This window comes from Semicossyphus pulcher, unplaced genomic scaffold (assembly GCF_022749685.1).
Source record: "Semicossyphus pulcher isolate SPU_LCO1_2020_fin unplaced genomic scaffold, fSemPul1.0.p SCAF_3, whole genome shotgun sequence".
Lineage (NCBI taxonomy): Eukaryota > Metazoa > Chordata > Actinopteri > Labriformes > Labridae > Semicossyphus > Semicossyphus pulcher.
In genome coordinates this window covers 18,153,486-18,173,080 of record NW_027211704.1, presented here as the reverse complement: position 1 = coordinate 18,173,080, position 19,595 = coordinate 18,153,486, and the positions used below count along the sequence as shown (strand labels likewise).

General features: G+C 40.3%; 1 protein-coding gene across 2 annotated transcripts; it reads right to left on the bottom strand.

The window, feature by feature from the left end:
* Window positions 1-1,709: 1,709 nt before the first annotated feature.
* inavab (innate immunity activator b) lies at window positions 1,710-17,626 on the bottom strand. 2 transcript variants are annotated; one of them, XM_069679092.1, is made up of 10 exons: window positions 17,378-17,626; window positions 10,013-10,127; window positions 7,342-7,475; window positions 5,739-5,861; window positions 5,402-5,633; window positions 5,202-5,255; window positions 4,741-5,041; window positions 3,870-4,025; window positions 3,012-3,720; window positions 1,710-2,245 (listed from the first exon to the last, which is right to left on the bottom strand). In XM_069679092.1, the coding sequence occupies exons 2-10, from the start codon at window positions 10,071-10,073 to the stop codon at window positions 2,153-2,155; spliced, it is 1,863 nt and encodes a 620-aa protein (XP_069535193.1). In that variant the 5' UTR covers window positions 10,074-10,127; window positions 17,378-17,626; the 3' UTR covers window positions 1,710-2,152. The 2 variants fall into 2 exon arrangements, with proteins under 2 accessions (XP_069535193.1, XP_069535192.1); XM_069679091.1 differs by lacking the exon at window positions 17,378-17,626 and adding an exon at window positions 12,043-12,175.
* Between the last annotated feature and the right edge of the window lie 1,969 nt (window positions 17,627-19,595).

Genomic DNA, 19,595 nt, shown 5'->3' with positions numbered 1-19,595 from the left:
ATTAACTTTTAATACAGTGAGACTGAACTGTAACCGAATGAGTAAAAGAATAAAAGGGTTGGATAAAACCTTTAACCTCACAGCCCATAACGACTGTCTGCTGTTGTGAAAATAAACTTACATATGAATATTTTTCTGGAGAAAAGCGGACATTAGACACAACTTATTACACAACTAACTGCCATACAAACATGACGCCCTTTTTATTGTGAATAATCTCCTTCATTAGATACACACCTGTCAGGTGTGCACTCTGCAAAACCAGGTAGATTTCAATATTAAAATTGAGCATAAACAGCAGGCCTATTTCACATAAGACATCTTATCATAGAAGATAAAGCATGTGTTATTTATAACATTAAAGATGAATGTCTTATTCAAGTGTCCCAGTAAGCCTTGACAGTGAGCCAGCATGCACAGTACCAAGCCCCTGACACTGTTAGATGATATCAGCCATTATTAATGTGTCATTATTTATACTTCTGCTTTTCCTACTCTGGCATGTCAGAATATCCTCTGTGAAAAAGTATTTAACAAGGCTTCAACACCAGGATGAAAGCACAGGATGCAAGTAATGGAAACTCAACACAATGCAAACATTACTCTTTATTTTCTTCCACAGGGAAACATTTTCACAGATTTTTTTAAAGCAACAAAACACATTATCACATGACCTACTATATAAATATAAAAAACAGTAAAAAAAGAGGCACAGAAGGTAACATGATTGTTTTTTGTTTTTAAATCAACTAGACAAAGATTTTTTTTGTTGCTGGATTTTGCAAATTCATGTCCATGTCATTTTATTACAGGTCCGACACACAATGAAGTAACACAAAAAATTACTAGCAAGAATTTGAGACTTACCTGCAAAACGCAATGGCAATGTTTAGAATACAGTGTACCTTAAAAGTCTAAATTGTAGTGGTTTTAATAAGAAGGTTAATGTTTCATGATCTGCTGTCTCAAACACTTGTGTGCACAGACGCTGATAAAAATAGTGTTAGCGTTCAGGACATTTCAATCTCATTTTAACACCTTAATAGCTGCCAAGCTTCAAGACTCTGCTTTTGTCTTAATTTGCTACACTATATGTTAGGTGATAAGGTTCATATCTAGTTTCAACTAGTTGATTAAATCCATTAGTAATTCAAGTTAATCGGCACAGCCTTGCACACGTTAAGTATAAAAACAAGAGAAATTTGACGAATGTTAAATTTAAGCAGCTCAAGTTCAGGACAATGATGACTCAATGAACATAATAAACAAATGTAGGTTAATAAAAAGGATATGTAGCTCATTTACATTATTTTACATATTCTTCAAACAGCTCTGTGAGAAAGGAGGAGCAAATGATCAACCCTCAACAAAAAGTAAACATCTGTCTCGAGCACATCCTCACACACATTATTTGGCAGTGTTTTCTGGCTACATAAAGCTACATCTAATGCAGCAAGGTTAGAAACCTAAAGCAGCCTTACATGTGGGCTTTTGGAAATGCAACATAATTCTTCTGTAATTTACTTTAACAATGACCGAACAGTTAGTAAACCTGTTAAAAAAATATTCACATTTGTTATATTTTTACTATCGTGTGCACTTCTGTCACAGACGTCCGGCTACCTCCAACCGCTTTGCTGCCAATTACTCTTTGATTAATACCTGCTCATCATATCAAAATTACCCTGTATTTGATGACATGTTTTTTTGACTTGTTTTGAGATTGCAGCAGATTAACAGTGTCAGCCTTGGACACCTTGATTGCAAACAACAGTTATAGATTAAAGCAGGGATCAGTAAATAGATTATTTCCCCGCTCTTAATTCATTTAATTTAACAAGCATTCAGTTTGATGCTTAAACTGTAACAATTAGTACAAAACAAAATTCACAGAGTGGATAAAAACATCAGGTACACACAATGGTTTTACTCTCTGCAATCAACTTTACACACTGACACTGTGACAGAGAGGTGTTTGACTGAACTTAACATTTAATTTCCCCCCTCTGTTTTCCCTCATTCAGGCAGACATGCGAACATGATGATGTGAACTTTCAAGAAAAAAGAAAAGTCTTTACAGACGCTAACAGTTAATCCGACTGAGTCACTTGGGAATAAACGCAGCTGCAGTTGAAGTTCATGTGGCCTCAGTTCACACTTGACTCATGTAGTGAGAGCCGTCCTCGACAACCCAGTGTGCCTGAGAGTCATCTGCAGATCTTTGGAGAGTCTGTCTTTGGATAACCTGAAGGTTAAAAAAAGAAAAAGCACGATTAAGATTTGACATGTATAAAGAAATACATTTAATCTGGTTGGACTCAAATGTATATTCTCATTTAAACAAGAAGACTTTTGGCGGTTAGTTGTAGATACACTTTGTCATATTCCATTGCGAGTTCAGACTATTGAGAACTTCCTGTCTTAAATATACATCACATATACCTATGAAATGCTGCATCCATTTGACTTCCTCTTTGGAAGGGACGTGTTTGTACTTAAAAAACTGCATGCACCTACAATGAGATGTGTCTAAATAAAATTTATAGATAAACATAAATCTAGAGACATTTACTTGTAAGTTCCTTGATCATTAAAACATCAGACCATGGTCCGGTTTCATGTCTGTATTTTTCTCTTTGTTTTATATCAATGTCTTTTTCACATTTTGCTAAAACTACAAAATCCTATTTTTGTTCTACATTTGGAAAAAAAAAAAGTACACAACTTGAAATAATTTTTAGAGAGCAAAAATCTACTCGACAAAATGTTGACCCAAGACACAAGAGGGTTGAGATATTTCCTATAACCATAAGCTGAGCAGAGATGAGGAGTTGCTGCTTTGAAGTTATTATTGTTTCAGTGTCAGCTTAATAAATGTCCCTAAGCACAGGTAAATATCATGCATTTTTGAAATGTGATGAGAAAGTCACCAAGTTATGTTAGACTCTTTGTTACGGTAATTTTGACAGACAGATTATTAGCTATTGATGAGGATTACTTTCTCTGCGTACCTGCTCATGATACTTCTGATTCTGGTAGTAGGTCTGCTCCCGAGCGGCCATGTTTTTCACTCTGACTGCTCCCTGTCTGTCAAGAGAGCGGCACCTGGGGGCTTTGAGCTGACTGCGTCGATGCCACGACTTGAGCTGCTCCGTCACTACTTGTTGCGGGAGACCAGCGGAGCGGTAGTGTGGATGGTCCCACTGAGCCGGGGAGGGGGAGAGTCTGATGTCAGGAGGCCGCTGTGCTCTCTGGTGGGGCATTGTAGCGTCTTGGTACCGATAGTCGTATCTGTTTGAAGAAGAAGGAGGAGGAGGAGCCGGCTTGGCGTAATAACTCCGTGCCAGATCCAGATCATTTGGGTAGACCAATTCTTCATTGTAATAGGCTTTATGAAAACTGGGGCTGGACTGGTGCCTGGGATTATGGTAAAAGCCGGTGCGTGGGAAGGCTTGAGGTCCGTAGCTGCCAACTGGGCTAGAGTGCTGGTATGCAGGCGGATACTGCTTGGGCGAATTGCCGGGAAACTCCTGACACAGTGAGCTGTTGTAAGAATTAAACGAGTGTTCGGAGTTGCTGTCCTCAGAGCTAGCGATGTTTCCAAAGTTCACCGCAGGAGGGAGAGTCTCTGGTAACTTTATAGAGTATTCTGTCAGTCGCCTCCGAGGACCTCTGGTGCGACCACGGTCTTTTTCCAAAGGAGATTCAGGGTTGGATAACCTGTGCAAACACACACAACACATTATGACCAAGAGCATTAGTAGGCAAAAAAAACTGTTGAACAAAATATGTTCATCTCACACTTCTTATGAGATGATATCACTGTGAAATGCAGGTGTGTGTGTGTTTTGTTTTTGAGGTGCGGCTACCTGAGGGAGAGCTGTCTGTGCACACGCATCTCCGGTGTGGAGGGCGTGCTGCTAGACTGGGCGCGGCTCAGCCTCAGATGGGAGAGTTGCATGGGCAGAGCAGATTGTGCTAGGCAGGCCTCCAACGGTGGCAGCAATTCAGTTTTGGTTGGAGTGCTGAACAAACACACAAATATGTTATAATTTGTTTTTCAGTTCATGTTTTTCATGTTAAAATATCTGAAATACTTGACAAATATCCTGACTGAGAGACTGAAGACTTTAATCTCTAACACGGACAAAAAGAAAGCCACATTAATGCAGGCTGGAGTTTTTATTACAGCAATTGACTACTGAACTAAAGCCTGAGATCTATGACTGTGTGAAGGTGTTATTAGAAATCAGCAGGATTTATAGCTTGGTGCGGGCTCTCTCTGTCGACTGTTGTAGCGCAGGTGGAAAACCAGAGGGCACTGTTGCACATTCATGAACATCTGTGACATCTTTGTAATGCAGGGCAGAGATAAGAGGATTTTCACTGGACAGACACTTTGCTAGCCAGCTTAGCTATTTTGTCTAGCATTACTGAAAAGTAGAAGTGTCTTTATCCGGCTCCATGTTGTCTTCACTATCAATAAACACTACCAACGAGGACATACAAAGCATCCCATGTAACCCAAACACACCTTGCTGTCTCTACACTAACCCTCACAGGTGATAAAATCTAGAGAATTATCTTTACATCAATCTTTTGCCCAGAGATTCCAAAGAATCCTATCAGTATCGTTTCTCTTCCAAGTAACACACACTTAGTGTTTTTTTAACACTCTACTTTTCTTTGACTTAAAACTTGATGAACAGGAAAGGGGCCATGATGGATGGTCTGTGTTACCTCGTCTTGCTGGAGGAGCGCGACTTCCTGCTCTTCTGGTACGGTTGGTCAAGACTAGACTCCGTCCACGGGGAGTGCTGGATGGGAGGAGGGTCATACGCGGAGCTCGAGTTCAAACTGAGCGTTGAGTCCAGGCTCGGATGGGGAGACTGGCTCGGGGTCAGGGGCTGCGGAGTTGCAGATGGAGACAAGTAAGGGCCGTCGACGAAGGACTGTGAGGACACAGGGGGAGGCTGGGGAGAATCCGTCTCTCCCGGATAGGGGAGGCTGGAGGACTGCTGTGATGACTGGCTTGTGACTTCTAGAGAAAAACAGAAGTTGTTTTTAGTGTTATTTTGGTCGACTGGATGTGTGACAAACATTGTTTTACTTTTAAAATTATAGAGTCAGTCTCTTACTCTCAGCTACACAAAAACACAACAGATTTCTACTAGTGAAGAGCAGGTCAAGGTAACTCTTACCTTCATCCTGCACGACTGAATCAGACAGAGAGCTGTCATCAGACGTACCCAGATCTGAAAATTCAGACAAAACACATTTTCATGATTAAATTGTGTATTTATACAGATGAAACAATGAAAATCAACTCCTTTCCTACACAAACCATCTTCAAAAGAGACTTGTGGTCAAGCCTATCCAAGATTATCCAGGAGCCTCTCACCTAGTTGTGCAATATTAAAAGCAGGAAGTGGCGATGATCGTCCGTGCTCCAGCCGCAGCTGAAAGGCCATCTCTTGTAGCCGTTTCAGTTTCTTCTCCTCTCTCTTGCACTGCTGTAAGCGGCTCTTTCTGACAGCCTTATTCATGTGACGCTCCTCACAGAGCTTGTGCGCCGCTTCGTATATCTTCATCTGAAGTGCCAAGTCAGCATCCACTAAACTCAGCTCGGACTCCTGTAAAAAGTTACGCGAGGGTGATAAGAGAGACAACAGTGTGACTCCTGGAACATTGTTTAAAAGATGACATTGTGTGTTGCAGTATTTAGATGCTGTTTGTACCTCTTCTCCTTGAGGGATGCTTTGTTCGTCCAGTTTGAACGCAGCTCCGATACGTCTGCGAATCTGCGGAGGCTTCTCTCCCGGCAGCAGAGGGTAATCATCTGGCAGCCGACCTGTCAACTCCTAAACCAAACAGACAATACCACAAATCAAACAGTGCGGCATTCGAACACGCTCTGAAGTTTTTATTTGGGTCAGACCCTGTCTTGGTGACACAGTTAATCAGAATAAAATCTTCAAACGCTGATAAATCTTTTCAGTTTACTTGTTTTAATAAATCAACTGTTCACTCAGCGATGTCTGTGGCAGTGATAGGATGATCTACAAGTATCTTATACCGCTCTCTCTACATGATGAGGCGTATATGTTGCATAATTCTTCGTTTGCAGATATTTCCTTTCACAACACATTCTTTAGGTATCACTTTCACGCTGCGTTGAGTATCAGTGTCAGAAACAGACCTGCAGCATGAGAACGCACGGTTACTGACTTCATCCAAAAACAGTCATAAAAAAACACTGTTACTTTGAGTCATTCCCGTCGAGCCACCTCTGCAGACAGACAGAAATGGAAGTACTGCCAATGAGATTACTTGTTCTTTTGTCACTGAGAGCAGGGAGAGGCATCATGGCTCCTATTAGTTCACCTGAGCGTGTCCCGACAGGAGTGCCCAGCCCGAGTGTCAACAGGAAAGAATGATCAGTCCTGGGATTTTACCCCGGAGCACTGACGCATGGCAGAGAGGCTTTCAAAGGAGTATGTGTCCAGTTTCGAAATAGCTTTATGTGGCAACTTTATGGCTTTATGTGATCATTCGCAGCACAGAAAGAGAAAGACGCAGGAAAGATTGAGCATGAGGGGCTGACGTGTGACTGAAGTATCATGCTGAACACAAATCCAGGCCGTTACGGGAACAACTGAACCAGCAGGATACCTCTTCAAAGCTATGATGCATTAAAAAATCCAGCTGCAGCCACATTACATGGTCTAATTTCACTACAAAATGTAGTCTTAAAGGGAAGGGAGGATATCTGTGTTGCGCTCGGTGGTAAGAGGCACAATAATAACGTCACAAAGGAGAAGAGGAGAACTTTGTGTCCTCTCAGGGGAGTGACTGAGCAGAGAGAAACACTGTGGCATTAAGGCCATGTCTCTGAACCACTGACAGCTGGTGTTTTCTAAACTGCTGATCACCGTGGCCAAATCTTCCGTCGTCGAGTGGACAGCAGAGCATTTGAAAGAAAGCAACCTCTGAGCCACTGAATATATTAACATTAGTGTCGACATGGCCGAACACAAGGATGAAAAGTCTCCTCTTGCAGGTTCAGATTCAGTTAAGTGTGTCATCTAATATCCTGCCCCACCTATTTAATCTTACAAAAGGTGCTGGATCACACGGATCATGGCGGGTACATTGAGCCACAGCTCGCCTAATTACAGAACAAATGTCTCCGTTTTATTTTGTCTACTTAATGAGCCTATAATGATCTTGTATTATCATCATTATGTGACTCATTCGTTCTGTGATTTGCTTCCAAATTTACTGCAGCCTCATGGGTTTTCGTTCTGTTGGCCTGTTCGTTTGTAGATTGCTTTTACTTACAGCTTCTCGGATGCAGAGTTTCTTCAGCTCCAGTAGGCAGAGCTCCAGTCGGTCTTGGAGATCCCGGTGTTTGAGCTTCATGGCCCGCGTGTGTGTGGTCACGTCCTTGGTGTGTGTCGTTGGGCTATCGGAGCCTGCGAATGGAACAGGACACAAACAGATGGACTCATTAGAGATGAAGTGACTTCTGCAGATACACATTTTCTACTCAGTACTCAACACATGAGATCAAGAGTAAATTAGCTTTCATTGAGCCAAAACTGAAAGCAGTCAGACATTTTATTCCAGTAAGAAATACATATGAATCAGTAAAAGAAAATAGCAATTCACCTTTGAATTATTGTGAATATTTTTATACACATTTAAACTCTATAAACATAAGAAGAGACTTTCTAAAATGTCCCGAGCCTGGTAGGAATGGAAACCTGTTTACAGTCCAAAGGCTCCAAAAGGCGATTAAATCAATGAGAGAAGAAGAAAAGCAGAAAATATTTGGAAATATTTTCACCTGATAATTAACCTTATTCATGTATTTAATCAACACAGAAACAGGCAATATTAAGGAATTTCCTGTTGATTGATTGACAACATTTTTGGACAAAAAAATCATATATAAAAACACAGAGTTGCCAGTATAATTGGTATACCTGAATCTTTGGTAATACATTACAAAAACAGCATCTATTTAATGCTTCCTTTAAAGTAGTGTATCGCTTCTCATGCTCAGACAAATACAATAAAAACAAAGCAACTCAAACGTACTGGAGAAAAGAAATATTTTACATCTTTTTGGAAATAAATTAACCATCATTTAAGTAATATCTTGAATCAATTAATAAATTAAATTCCATGATATAACAAATTCACCCTCAAGGCCCCTTCGTGAAACACAAAGGCTACATTCAACAGAACCTACCTGTTGTTGTTATCATTGCTTTCATTACTGGCATGCACGATGGGTGTCGTGATCTTCGTAACTATAAACACTTTGAGAGTGTTGGACTGCTGCTGTCTGTCACCGTGGTGACTAATGACATTAAGATTAGTGTCAGGGCGGTGGGAGGGGCTTCAGGCTACATACCTTCAGAGATTATTAACAGAATCCCTGCAGGTGCTCACAACTATCTGAGGTGCGACAGGAAAGAAGTGTGACAGCACGACAAAAGGGGAAGAATTCCTCTTCCGAGAGCGACAATCCCCCCATTCATTGTGGACTTTAACTTTTCATTGTATAGAGGAGACGTCACGTGGCTCAATTAGGCCGCAAGGAATGTCAGAAAGGCCAGAACGAATCAGATACTGCTGAGTGCAGGGAAAACAAGTCTGACAGCGTTTTCTGATAGATCTATGGTGCTGTTACTCTCATTTAAAATCCAGTCTTACTGAATTACAACATTTTTATGTCATGATTTTTTAAACGTTATCCTCATGTGATCTATTGCATTCAGTGGAAAAAAGAGCGTCTTTAACTAGCTTGAATTTTCCTTTCGAGGAGAGCTGTCGCAACAACCCTGGTGATCATCACGTGAAACCACTTCTGTGTCTCGCACTTCTCCGTGTAGATCAACATGATCACAATGTGTCCTCGGTGTCAAAGGTTGTGAGTTCAAGGCCCAGGTGTTGCAAAATGAACAGGTTATACCTTCTATTGTGCTAGTCCCGTGTCTTATAGGTTCAATGATACATTTTGTCTGGACCTTTCTGCTCGATTTATCTACACTCCACTTCTGTATTTAACTATTAACTGTTTTATGAAAAACATGAATTATCACTGCTGCCAAGAGACTCACAGCAGGAGCTGTTAACTCCATGTTATCTGTAAATTGTTTAAAGTGTTATTCCCCTGAAATTATGTCATTCTTCTAAATATATTCTCTGAAACACCAGGGCTTCTTGCATCAACAGAGGCCAGTACTGATTTATGTTCAGGAGAGGGTCCTGTTTTCACAGCGGTGACGTGCAGGCTGAGCGGCTAGAAGTAAATTGTGTCTTTAGCAGAGAAGCATCTTTATTTACAAGATAGATGTTTCTCACATGACAGATAACTGGGCCTTAGGGAGTCAATACGTCATATTATTTATGACAGGTGTTGTAGACATGTTATCGCAAGTGTTTTCCTCCAGGCACTGACTCTTTAAAGCAATATGGAATCTAAATCTGTGGTTCATGTTCGTTCTGTTCATTTTGAGTCTCAGTAGTAAAGGAACATTTAGATAAGCAACTGTTCAAACTTTGAAAAGAGGCAAACTCTAAATCCACTTTCTGTTTTCTCATTAATTAAATTAGCTCAAAAAAGCTGCTCATTGTCCCGCAGACACGTCTGAGCAACCAACCGAGGACGATCTGCAGTCCGGATTGTTTTCTTCAAACTTAAGGTCTCGTGATCTCGCTGATGTAGATTTCAAGGAATCAAGACTTTAAGCAGCCGAACAACAAAAGTGCATGTTTCATTAATGATCACATCAATGATGCTGTGCATGTTTACTCCAAGAAGTTGTTTTACCCTGAGACAAATTGGAGGAACATGTTTCACCATCAGTTGATATTATTTTGGCAAACTTCATCGAGACTTAATGCCTAAAAAAAACAGTGTCAGTGCACAGTGTTTCCTACATGTGTGACTTAAACAGCTGTGCTACTTAATATTTAAAAAATGCTTCAAGTGTTTTACCTGAATGCAGGATGATGCCGCTGTCGGTGTCACTGATCTCTCCGTTGACCTCCATGTTCATAAATCGCCTTCTTGTTGCTGTTCCTCAGTGGATGATGCCGACTCTCAACATTTCCTGTAAAGTAGGATTTCAGTTTAAGCCCTCATGACAGCTCCGACCCTTTTCAGGTCTACATTAAACTTAGATTCACAAGTGAGGGGTCATTTGTAGCATAGGTCGTGAAAATGTGCACATCTCATATTTTTAGAGGCGTTGGAAATTGATTTGAGTTCCTCTGCTGAGAAGGAATATTATAGGTGACATCGTTAACACTGTGCTACATTACAGAGAAGTACACAACCATAGTAATGAGTTTAAAATATTCAACGCTGACTGAGGGTGTAAAAAAAGACCTGCATGGTAATTGGGATTACAATTAACTAGTCATTAAGCTACAAACAAAAGATGATGAGCAGTCAAATCCCAAAACTATATCTAAAGCCAAACAGCATTAACACAAGCTTTCCAAAGACTGCCATTACAACATCATGTGACCCGTTGCTGTGGTGATTCAGGTGTGACCATACAGTCAGGTGCAGTCACAGTCTCCCGCAGCATGAGCACACACACACACACACATGTTGCCAAGTCTGGGGTGTTTCCTGTGACTGCCTGTTTGTTGGCCTCTGATGTCATATGATCGTCATTATCGCGCTCCTTCAGATAAGTGCTCTCCGTATGCACACAGACACATATGAGCTGGTGTCAAATAAAAACTTTGTTAGATTATTAACCAAGAGGTCTCAGGAATGTAGCGGTGATTGCACACAGACGCAGAGGGAGGGTTTGCTTGGTTGGCAGCCATTGTTTGGAGGAATAACTAAATGTATTGAAGTCATGGGCTGCAACAAACAACAGTTTTCTGCATTACATCCAGTCACATGGATTAACGAAAACTACTGTCTGAACATGACACATCCTCCACTCGGCTCATATGACTCTGACTACAGCCTTCACACCCCTAACTTACTGATAATTGGCTGCTGTGTTTGCAATATTAAGGCGAAACAGCTGATGTGCAGGACACTGAAACAACACCACACAGAGGTGAAAAACAAACGGAAACACGCGCAAGGTTTGGCAGAAAGGTTCGCACAATCTGTATCAGTAGGTTACATTTGTATACTAAAAAATATCGCACACATTGACTGGCATAGTGGTCAATGGGTTAAAGTTTTTCAAATCCAATGAATCACGCAGAGAAAAGCAGAAACTCTTCCAATCTGAAACGCTGGAGTCGTCATGCTTGCCAATCTCGCTGGATAAATAACCTGAACGAATCTCAAAGCAGCAGCGGTTCATGTTGGTCATGTTAATTAAACAACTATTCATTTAATATCTCATGCAGTGCTTTAAAAGCTGGGTCTGGGTCCACGTCTCCAAGAGGTTTCAGATTCCCACTCGCAGTGCGATATGTGCTAATCACAGAAATCCCGGAAAAACCCAGCGGACGCTCAACTCACCGCTGCCCATGTAATGCTGCTAAGCTTTAAAAGGTGGGGATTGAAACGGCTGAGGCAGTGTGATGCAATGTATATGATTTCTCATTATTATGAGCAGTCTGCAACACTTTGCTGATCTAATTTGGACATATAGATTTCTGCATTGTGTTATATTTTCTATTTTGGAATAGACTATCACATACACAAAGAATACACTTAAGAAGGGGCTCTTGTTTCAGAATGTGTTTGGAGAAATCAATCACACACTGTTGTCTCTACCCTGAAGGTGAAACTACAGAAAACACTAGCTGAAGGCATTTCTCCTTCATTGATTAAAGTGTCAGTCTAAGTACCACAGAGAAAACAATCACTCCACACTGACATACAGCATGTACAAGCATGAATTTATGATTACATATTAACTCAAGTATACTTGACAGCAGGTATTCACATAAATCCAAATCCACCCAGAGGACACTAGATTAATTCAAACACACATGCAGTACATGAAACCCAGTAAATTGGACATCAGAAAAAAAGTTACTTACTTAAAGAAACTAATAAAAGTGTTAAAATCCAAAGAGTGAAACTGTCCCCTGAGAGCTGTAGTAAAGCGTCGCTGTGTGGAGTCTGGACAGGAATGAGAGAGCGGCTCTGACAAAGTGCTGCCTGCTGAGAGGAGTGGCCTCAAACAGAGGCTGAACTCTTGAGTCAGGATCGTATAACTCGGAGTCACCGTCTGACTGTGTCGTCAACAATGACAGAGACTCTGAGAAATGACGCGTCTTATCAGTGTTCTTATAGATAAGTCGTGTCAACTGCCGAAATTTCCCACTGGTATAATCACGTACCATAAAAACCAAACATTATGACAAAGATATGTGAGCAGCAGCACTGAAGTGTAGTGTCAGTTTTAGAGCTTAACTGGTTGATTGTCAGCAAAATAACTGCCAACTAAGTGCACTACTTTGAGGCATTTTTACGCATATGACAAAAAATAACTGGTCCCAAGTATTTAAATATAAAAATGTTCTGTTTTTCTTTTTGTGAGAGTAAACTGAATATTTAAAACAGAAAGTAAAATTGAAGATTAAACCTTCTGATCTGGATACTTGCTATTGTTTTTAAACCACCACATTCAACACTCAAACATTATCTTTAACTTGTAGGTCCATCATTAAAGGGCACCTTTTAAATATATAAGGCAATACATCATGCGTTCAACGCTGGATATATATGACTCTGTTACTTGATAAGTGACTGTTGATGACTCTCTCACGCTCCTCTTGACCTCCTCTGGTTTCTTATAATGACAACAATAAACTGTGAGTGCGATATTTCAGCTCTGCTTGTACAAAGATCAAATGCTTTTGTGCTGCCATCTCCTGGTTCTTAAGTTAAACTGGGTAACAAGTTAGGAAATAAAATGTTCTGGCTTAGATTTACTAAAAGCTTTCTAAACTTTGACTCCTCTCAGAATACCAAAGCCAAGACCACATTTTTGCCAGCACTAAAAAAAAAAAGAAGCGGCAAACACTTGGTGGTGGGATCGTCCGCATGATTTACAGAGACACAGAGGCAGCACCTGCTCTGTAACTGCATGGTTCACATTCACTCTGAATCCCAATATTCATTTTGGCTTTCCAGGAATGTTGGGGCTCCGACACCCACAAAAAAAATGTCCAGCAATTCCCAGACACTCAAGAATCAGATCTCGGATGACATGGCACCGAGGAAGCAGCAGCCACAGTGATAAAATGAGGCAGAAGGTATTTGGTGAAGTAGCTTCTGCTTTTAGGTTTCACAGATGCCTTCACATTTGGCTTTCACAATGCTATCAAATATTCAGTCTGATCTCCTGCTTTTTGCTGAGTTTATTGGGTTTATTGGCACTAGCAGCTGCCAGCTAGATCGATCAATATTAGCGTATATGTGAGCCAACACATAGGCCTATATATATGTGTTTTACATATATTTGAATATGAATCAAAGGTATAATAAGTAGGATTTTTCCTTGCATTTTGTCAACAACACATTCAAACTGGGCCCCTTCGTCACCAGAAGCTCACTCTCACTCGCGAGAACACGCCCACCCTGCCGAGCTAACACCGACAGAATCACAGTTACCTTTGCGCTAGCATGTTTTCGTCGGTTTAAGGCCTACCTACCTACCTGTCTAACAGAAAGAAGGCCAACTCTGCATCGCTCTTTCACCATGTTCGCCAGTCTGAATGGGGCCCAGTTGCTCATTTGAACCACGCCCACACTCACCTACACGCTGTGATTGGCTCAGGGAACCACAACAGCGGCCCTCCTGAAAACGGCCTGTGCAAAGCAAAACAACAGAATAGACGCAGAGGGAAGGGTCTGCACACACACTCACCAACACACATGTATAGAGACCCATAAGTGTGGAGCTATATTATATTTGTAAAAGTCTATATTTTATTTTTCTAGGAAAATCTTACTTATTATACCTGAAAACTACTGATGTGTTTTGAAGCTGTGTCATCGTTCTAAAACCTGCATTTGAAGTAAAAAGAGGGACCGAATCCATCAAATCCAGCACAAAACATCCTTAATCGCTAGTTTGTCAGGTACAAGTAGTAAACACTAATGTGGCATCAGGGTTAGGGCTATTCCTGACTCTTAATTTTGTCAGTTTAAACTTTGACTCTGTGACTCCTCAGTTTGGTGCTGCACAAAATGACCATATCAGCCTACAAGAGTCTCAAGTTCTACCTGCAAGAAGCACACCATCGGCCAGCCAGACCTATTCACATTTAAAGCCCACAACTGTCTTCCCTTTTCAGTCTTTTTAACTACATCTTTTAACCTAACAAAGGATATTAGCCGCTAGTGAGCTACAGTTAGTGGGAGAGACACCAACTTTTTAAGCCAAAAAATAAAATAAAATTATGCAATTCATTTTCTGGGTACATTTGTTTTGGAGAGAAACAGACCACAGTGGGTAATTCGGCTCCTGGTAAAAGCGTTGTTAACAATGAGGACTACAGGAATGCTAACGTAAAAACAAGCTGGGCACCTCTAAACAAGCTAAGAGCAGCTCAAAGCCCCTTCTGACCTCTTGTGTTTGCTGAAGATCATCAGAGAAACCCTGATTCTTAACTTGAAACTGCTTGTGTTGTTTTTTTTAACCGGTTTTAACCAACAGCTCAATTTCTTTGGCAGAGGATGAGCACCATGTGGACGACTGGGCTCCTGGTAAAAACATTGTGGAAAAAAAATGACACTGAAGGGTAATATTGAAGCATTTTTCTAAGTTTACACGCTGCCATGCTGTTGCTCTTGCATTGTGATCAATGAAGCAGCAAAAAACAAAAGCGCAGAGAAGGAAGTTTATTTTGCCACTGTTGCAAAGTGCTTGCTCATGGTGGATTAATGTTGGGTCTCTCTGTAAATAATATAACACAGAGTACCGTCTAGACCTGCTCTTTATGCATGAGATAACTTTTATGATTTGTCACTACATTAATAAAAACTGATTGATTGATTTACTGATATACAAGTCGACCGTAGTCTTTAGGACTGATCATTTTATTGGCACAATTCAAGGGGTCACCTGACTCAATTTATAGAAATGATATAATTCAATACACCACCATAAGCCACAGATATAAAATGATCATACAGCTGAATCCCCATCCTAAATCCTCTCTGAAATAGTTGCAACAAAACCTGAACATAGAACTGTCATTAAGGCAGGATTTGCTGCAGGACGGTGAACTTAGACAGAATTAGTTAAAGCTGATCCTAAAATACTGGCCACTGAGTGTGTGTGTAAAGAGAGGCTGAATGGAGGCTTATCATCTACCAGCTTCTGTATGCTAATAACATAATAGTGCAGAGCAGCGTCTTTTGTAAACAGGCTGCATACCAAGCAGTTTGATAGCCTATGATCAGATATGAGGAAAGAGCAGTCATGCAAAGGAAGAGCAATCTCCTCTGACCCTGCGAAACTACAGTTAAGAAGTTTTACAAAGACTGACCCAAATAGTTTTGTAGCAGCTACGGCGACTGTGAAGTTAAGAGAACTTCAACTACTTCCCACCAACTTTTCTACACCACAGACACTCAGAATTGAAGTAGACAGTTGGTGGATGTCATGGTTAGTTTATATGAACCAGTGCTCCCTGAGGGGAAGAGAGAGGGGCTTTATGTAGGCAACACAGCAGCTGGCTAAACAAATTCTTTAAATATTCCTGAGTCCTTTTATAATGTACGGCTAGACTGCTGCTGCCGCCGTGTGTAGAGCCATCAGCTGCCAGGGGATCACACAATTTCTCCTCAATTTTTTGGCAGAAAGGTTTTTCCACCACATCCTAGTAGATCATTAAGCTGTAATAATGTTTGCATCGAGGTGGTGTCATAAAAAGAGGCTATAAAGTTGCACTAATGTGCTACGAATCCTAAAGCTTCAAAAGGCAAACAAAACAAGCCTTGAGGTGGCTGGGTTCCCTCCCGTGTGCCTGCAGGCGTGCAGCAATAAGCTTCATGATGCCTAAAGGCTCTAATTTACTGAGGATGTGGAAAACACTACATGTATCTTAAATGAGCAAGAGTGCAGAAGTTGAGTGTTTGATGTGGATCGCTGAATTAGAAGTGTGTGCACCAACATGCAAATCAAGATCTATTCTAAACTTACCAAACCCTTAGACAGTGGCTGAGAGTGAAAAGACAAACTTGAGGCTCCTCTAAAATGTGATGTCACTGAATTCAAAATACAAACCAAGGCTGAGCCTTGACATTAAACTAATACATTTATAAATGTTTTGTGCATCCTGTCATACTTATTTCTACAATACTCATATTTGGCATCTCTCTATGCTTTAAAATTTAGTTTTAAATACAGTTTTGTGAGTTTGAATGAAGTTGGCTGCAGGGCAGTGATTGTAATCAATGTCCTGCTGGCAGGTCAGTGGGGTTTAGGGGTTAAGCTGCTTCTGTCCTCTTGCCCCCATGGTTCAATGCTCAGGAATGTGTAGACAGCAGAAATATCTCAATGCACAGAAATCACAAACCAGCTAATGAGACCATGGCAGTGAAACAAACATGTAATCAGGTTAAAACTATGTTTCTACGAACCATTTAGTAAAAGGTAAACTACCAGCTTATAACAACTCTGAGTGAGGAAACAAAAAGCATTAATCATGTATGTTGAATTTCACTGTTCCTCTCAGATATGTCTTGTTTAAGTGTTGTGTGTTTCTGCTGAAAGAGGATGTTGCAAGCGCATAACTTCTCATACCTGTATTCAGTTTACGGTACACCTTTAAACTTTGGTTCTCTTTTACAAACAAGTCACACACAATAAACAGGCCAGGGACTGCGATTTATGACCAAGTGAACTCTTTGTATGTATGTTGTATATTACAAGGAAAAAATACATTTCAGTGGTTTACCTGTTTACCTTTAGTAATAATAGTAGTAATAATAAACACCTTAAATGTGCATCTGAGGACATCAGCTGTGTAAATGAAACTAGTTTCTAGTTTTATACAGTCACAAGGAATTTGACCTGGGCCGACTTGGGAATTAAACAATGTCTCAGGTAACTTCATAAAAATCTCTCTGGTTAAAAAGAAATCTTAAAAAAATAAAATAAATTCAAGGTGTCTATTTATCCATTGCATCCACCCGCTATGTCAGCTTCATGGAGCTGCTGGGCCTCGGCTCTGAATAGCTACTGAAAGTTTAGAAACTTCCTTCAGCTGTAGAATTTCCCCAGACCTTTAAATACCCGCTCCAAAACACGAATGTTTCAAGGAAAAACGGTTTTGGTAGCATTATAGGCAACACATTGTGCATTTGCATTTAAAGAAAGTCAAACAAAACTTGCATTCCTCTACTATATGCTCTTACCTTAGTAGCTACTTAGCTAGCTAGCATCGTGCCTCATCTGCATCCATACAATCCGCTCTCCATTGGCTCACCGCAGTCTCCCAGATTTGAGCTGAAAGTTTATTTGTATACACGTTGACAAACGAGCTGATGAAAACAACACCCAGTCCTCAAGTTACGTCTCAGTATTCTGAACGAGTGGACGATTACAGTACGAACATTAAAATAAGGCGTAGTCCTCCTAAAGGTAATTTTGTTGAAGAGGGTAATTCTTCAGCCCAGTAAAAGTAAAGCAACGCTGTGTTGCCTTCAGGTGCGGTCGAAACATTTAGCAACTTACAAACACAAAGTATTTACCATGGTAACCGCATTTCCGACACGCGGTATAAAAAAATGCACCCAAATTAACTTAAGTAATCAAAGTCGATAAGACCATTATACCAGTGGTCAATTTTACTCATTTTGTTAATTTGTCGTAATAATCGATACATTTCTAATGCTCACATTGTTTATGTATTTCTCCAATCTGTTACAAATTCTGCCTATGGATAACTTTATTGCAAAAATATACAATAGCCAGCATGTAAACCAATCCTTCAATGGACTAATTTGCTATTGCTGTCATTGGGTGAAACTTGAACTTGCTTTGAATTGTCATATTAATCGAATTCATAACTAAAGCAGTAAAAATAACGAGCTTAAGAAGTGTCTGTGAACACCGCACAGATCATCCACTTTTCCGCTACTGTGTGGGCGGTTTACGGGCAGGGAGTCCCTATTGATGGTATTTTAGCCCATTCTAACATTGAAACAACTTAATTGTTCTTCTCACATGGACATAGTTATTGTTTTTGAACCAGAGAGGGCAACGTGTATTCAACTAATCCATTTTTAGGTTTACATTCCTCTCGTTTTCTACCACTAGACGGCAGCAGAGCGTTACGTAGACTTTAATCCTGTAAACCACGTGACCTTTCACTAAACCCACTGTCATAGGGAAACAGATGCAGTTTGCTATCTTTATCTGACCCAATACCTCTTTTGATACAGTTTTACCACGATTAGTGTCTACACACTTAGTGTCTGGCTCAAGCCCACCAGCCCTGCAAAGGAACCAGGCCATTTCGATTTATTGTCCCAGAAATAGTTTTTGGTTTCCCAGCCATTGATACACAGCATGCAGGTAAGTATGCGAGCCAAAAAGTAATCTAGCCAGGGTAAAAAATACAATAATGGCAAATAGATGAAAGAATGGACAGCTGTAATGAAATCAACTCTAAGTTAAACATATTCGAAAACAACCCAAAAGTAACACCTTTCACTAAATACATTTAAATTAACTTGATCAAATGTAACATAGGCTACTTGTCCACTTAAGTTTAAATGGACCCAACTGTTTCTTATTACTAGTAGCAAAACTTAAATATTCTCAGATCAGAATACAATCTGACAATGACAAGCTAATGACCTTCAGCCATTAATGAAGGCACACCACTGTAAAGTAGTATCAGGTCTACTGTATTCATATATCCTAACATGACCTTATTACCCATGTCTGCTGTGCATTACAAACCAACATCCTAAAGGCTTTCCTTTTAATGGACTCGTTTGCTACTGTATGGAAATCAACAGTTCATTACAGATTAAGTGATAGTAGCTATATGTGTTTCTGTTCAATGTAGAAATGATGAAACTGAAAGTCACTCTCCTGGTTTGACAACACAGTTCTTATGTCAAACTAGTTTTTATTTTTCTCTTATCACAAGACTTTACATGTCTAATTCTACATGTGCCATTTATATCACAGCAAGTGATTATTATATACCAAGATAAACAGTGTTGATGATATCACAGGAAATGGGAAATACTTCTAAAATATGTTTCAACTTTTACAGGACTATTCATTTTTGTGTTTTTGAATGAAAATTGGGACGTTTGAATACATACCAAAATCATGACCCTCAGGTTTGCCCCCAGGACAGACAGAAAGGAGATGCCCATTGACTTTGAACAGATCAAATGTGGCTTGTCTAGACTTGAGCTGAATTTTTAAGGAACAAGTAAACCACGGTGAATTCCGTGATCTGAGAGTTGCAGCGTTGGCGTGATATCTGTGAACGCATCTTGGTGGTTAAACTGTTAGACTGTGTCGACCCCAGCATTGTGCAGTGATAATTTGGCTCTAAACCAAACTCTGTGCAGATTAACTTTGAGCTGGGCAATGTAAAATATGTATATT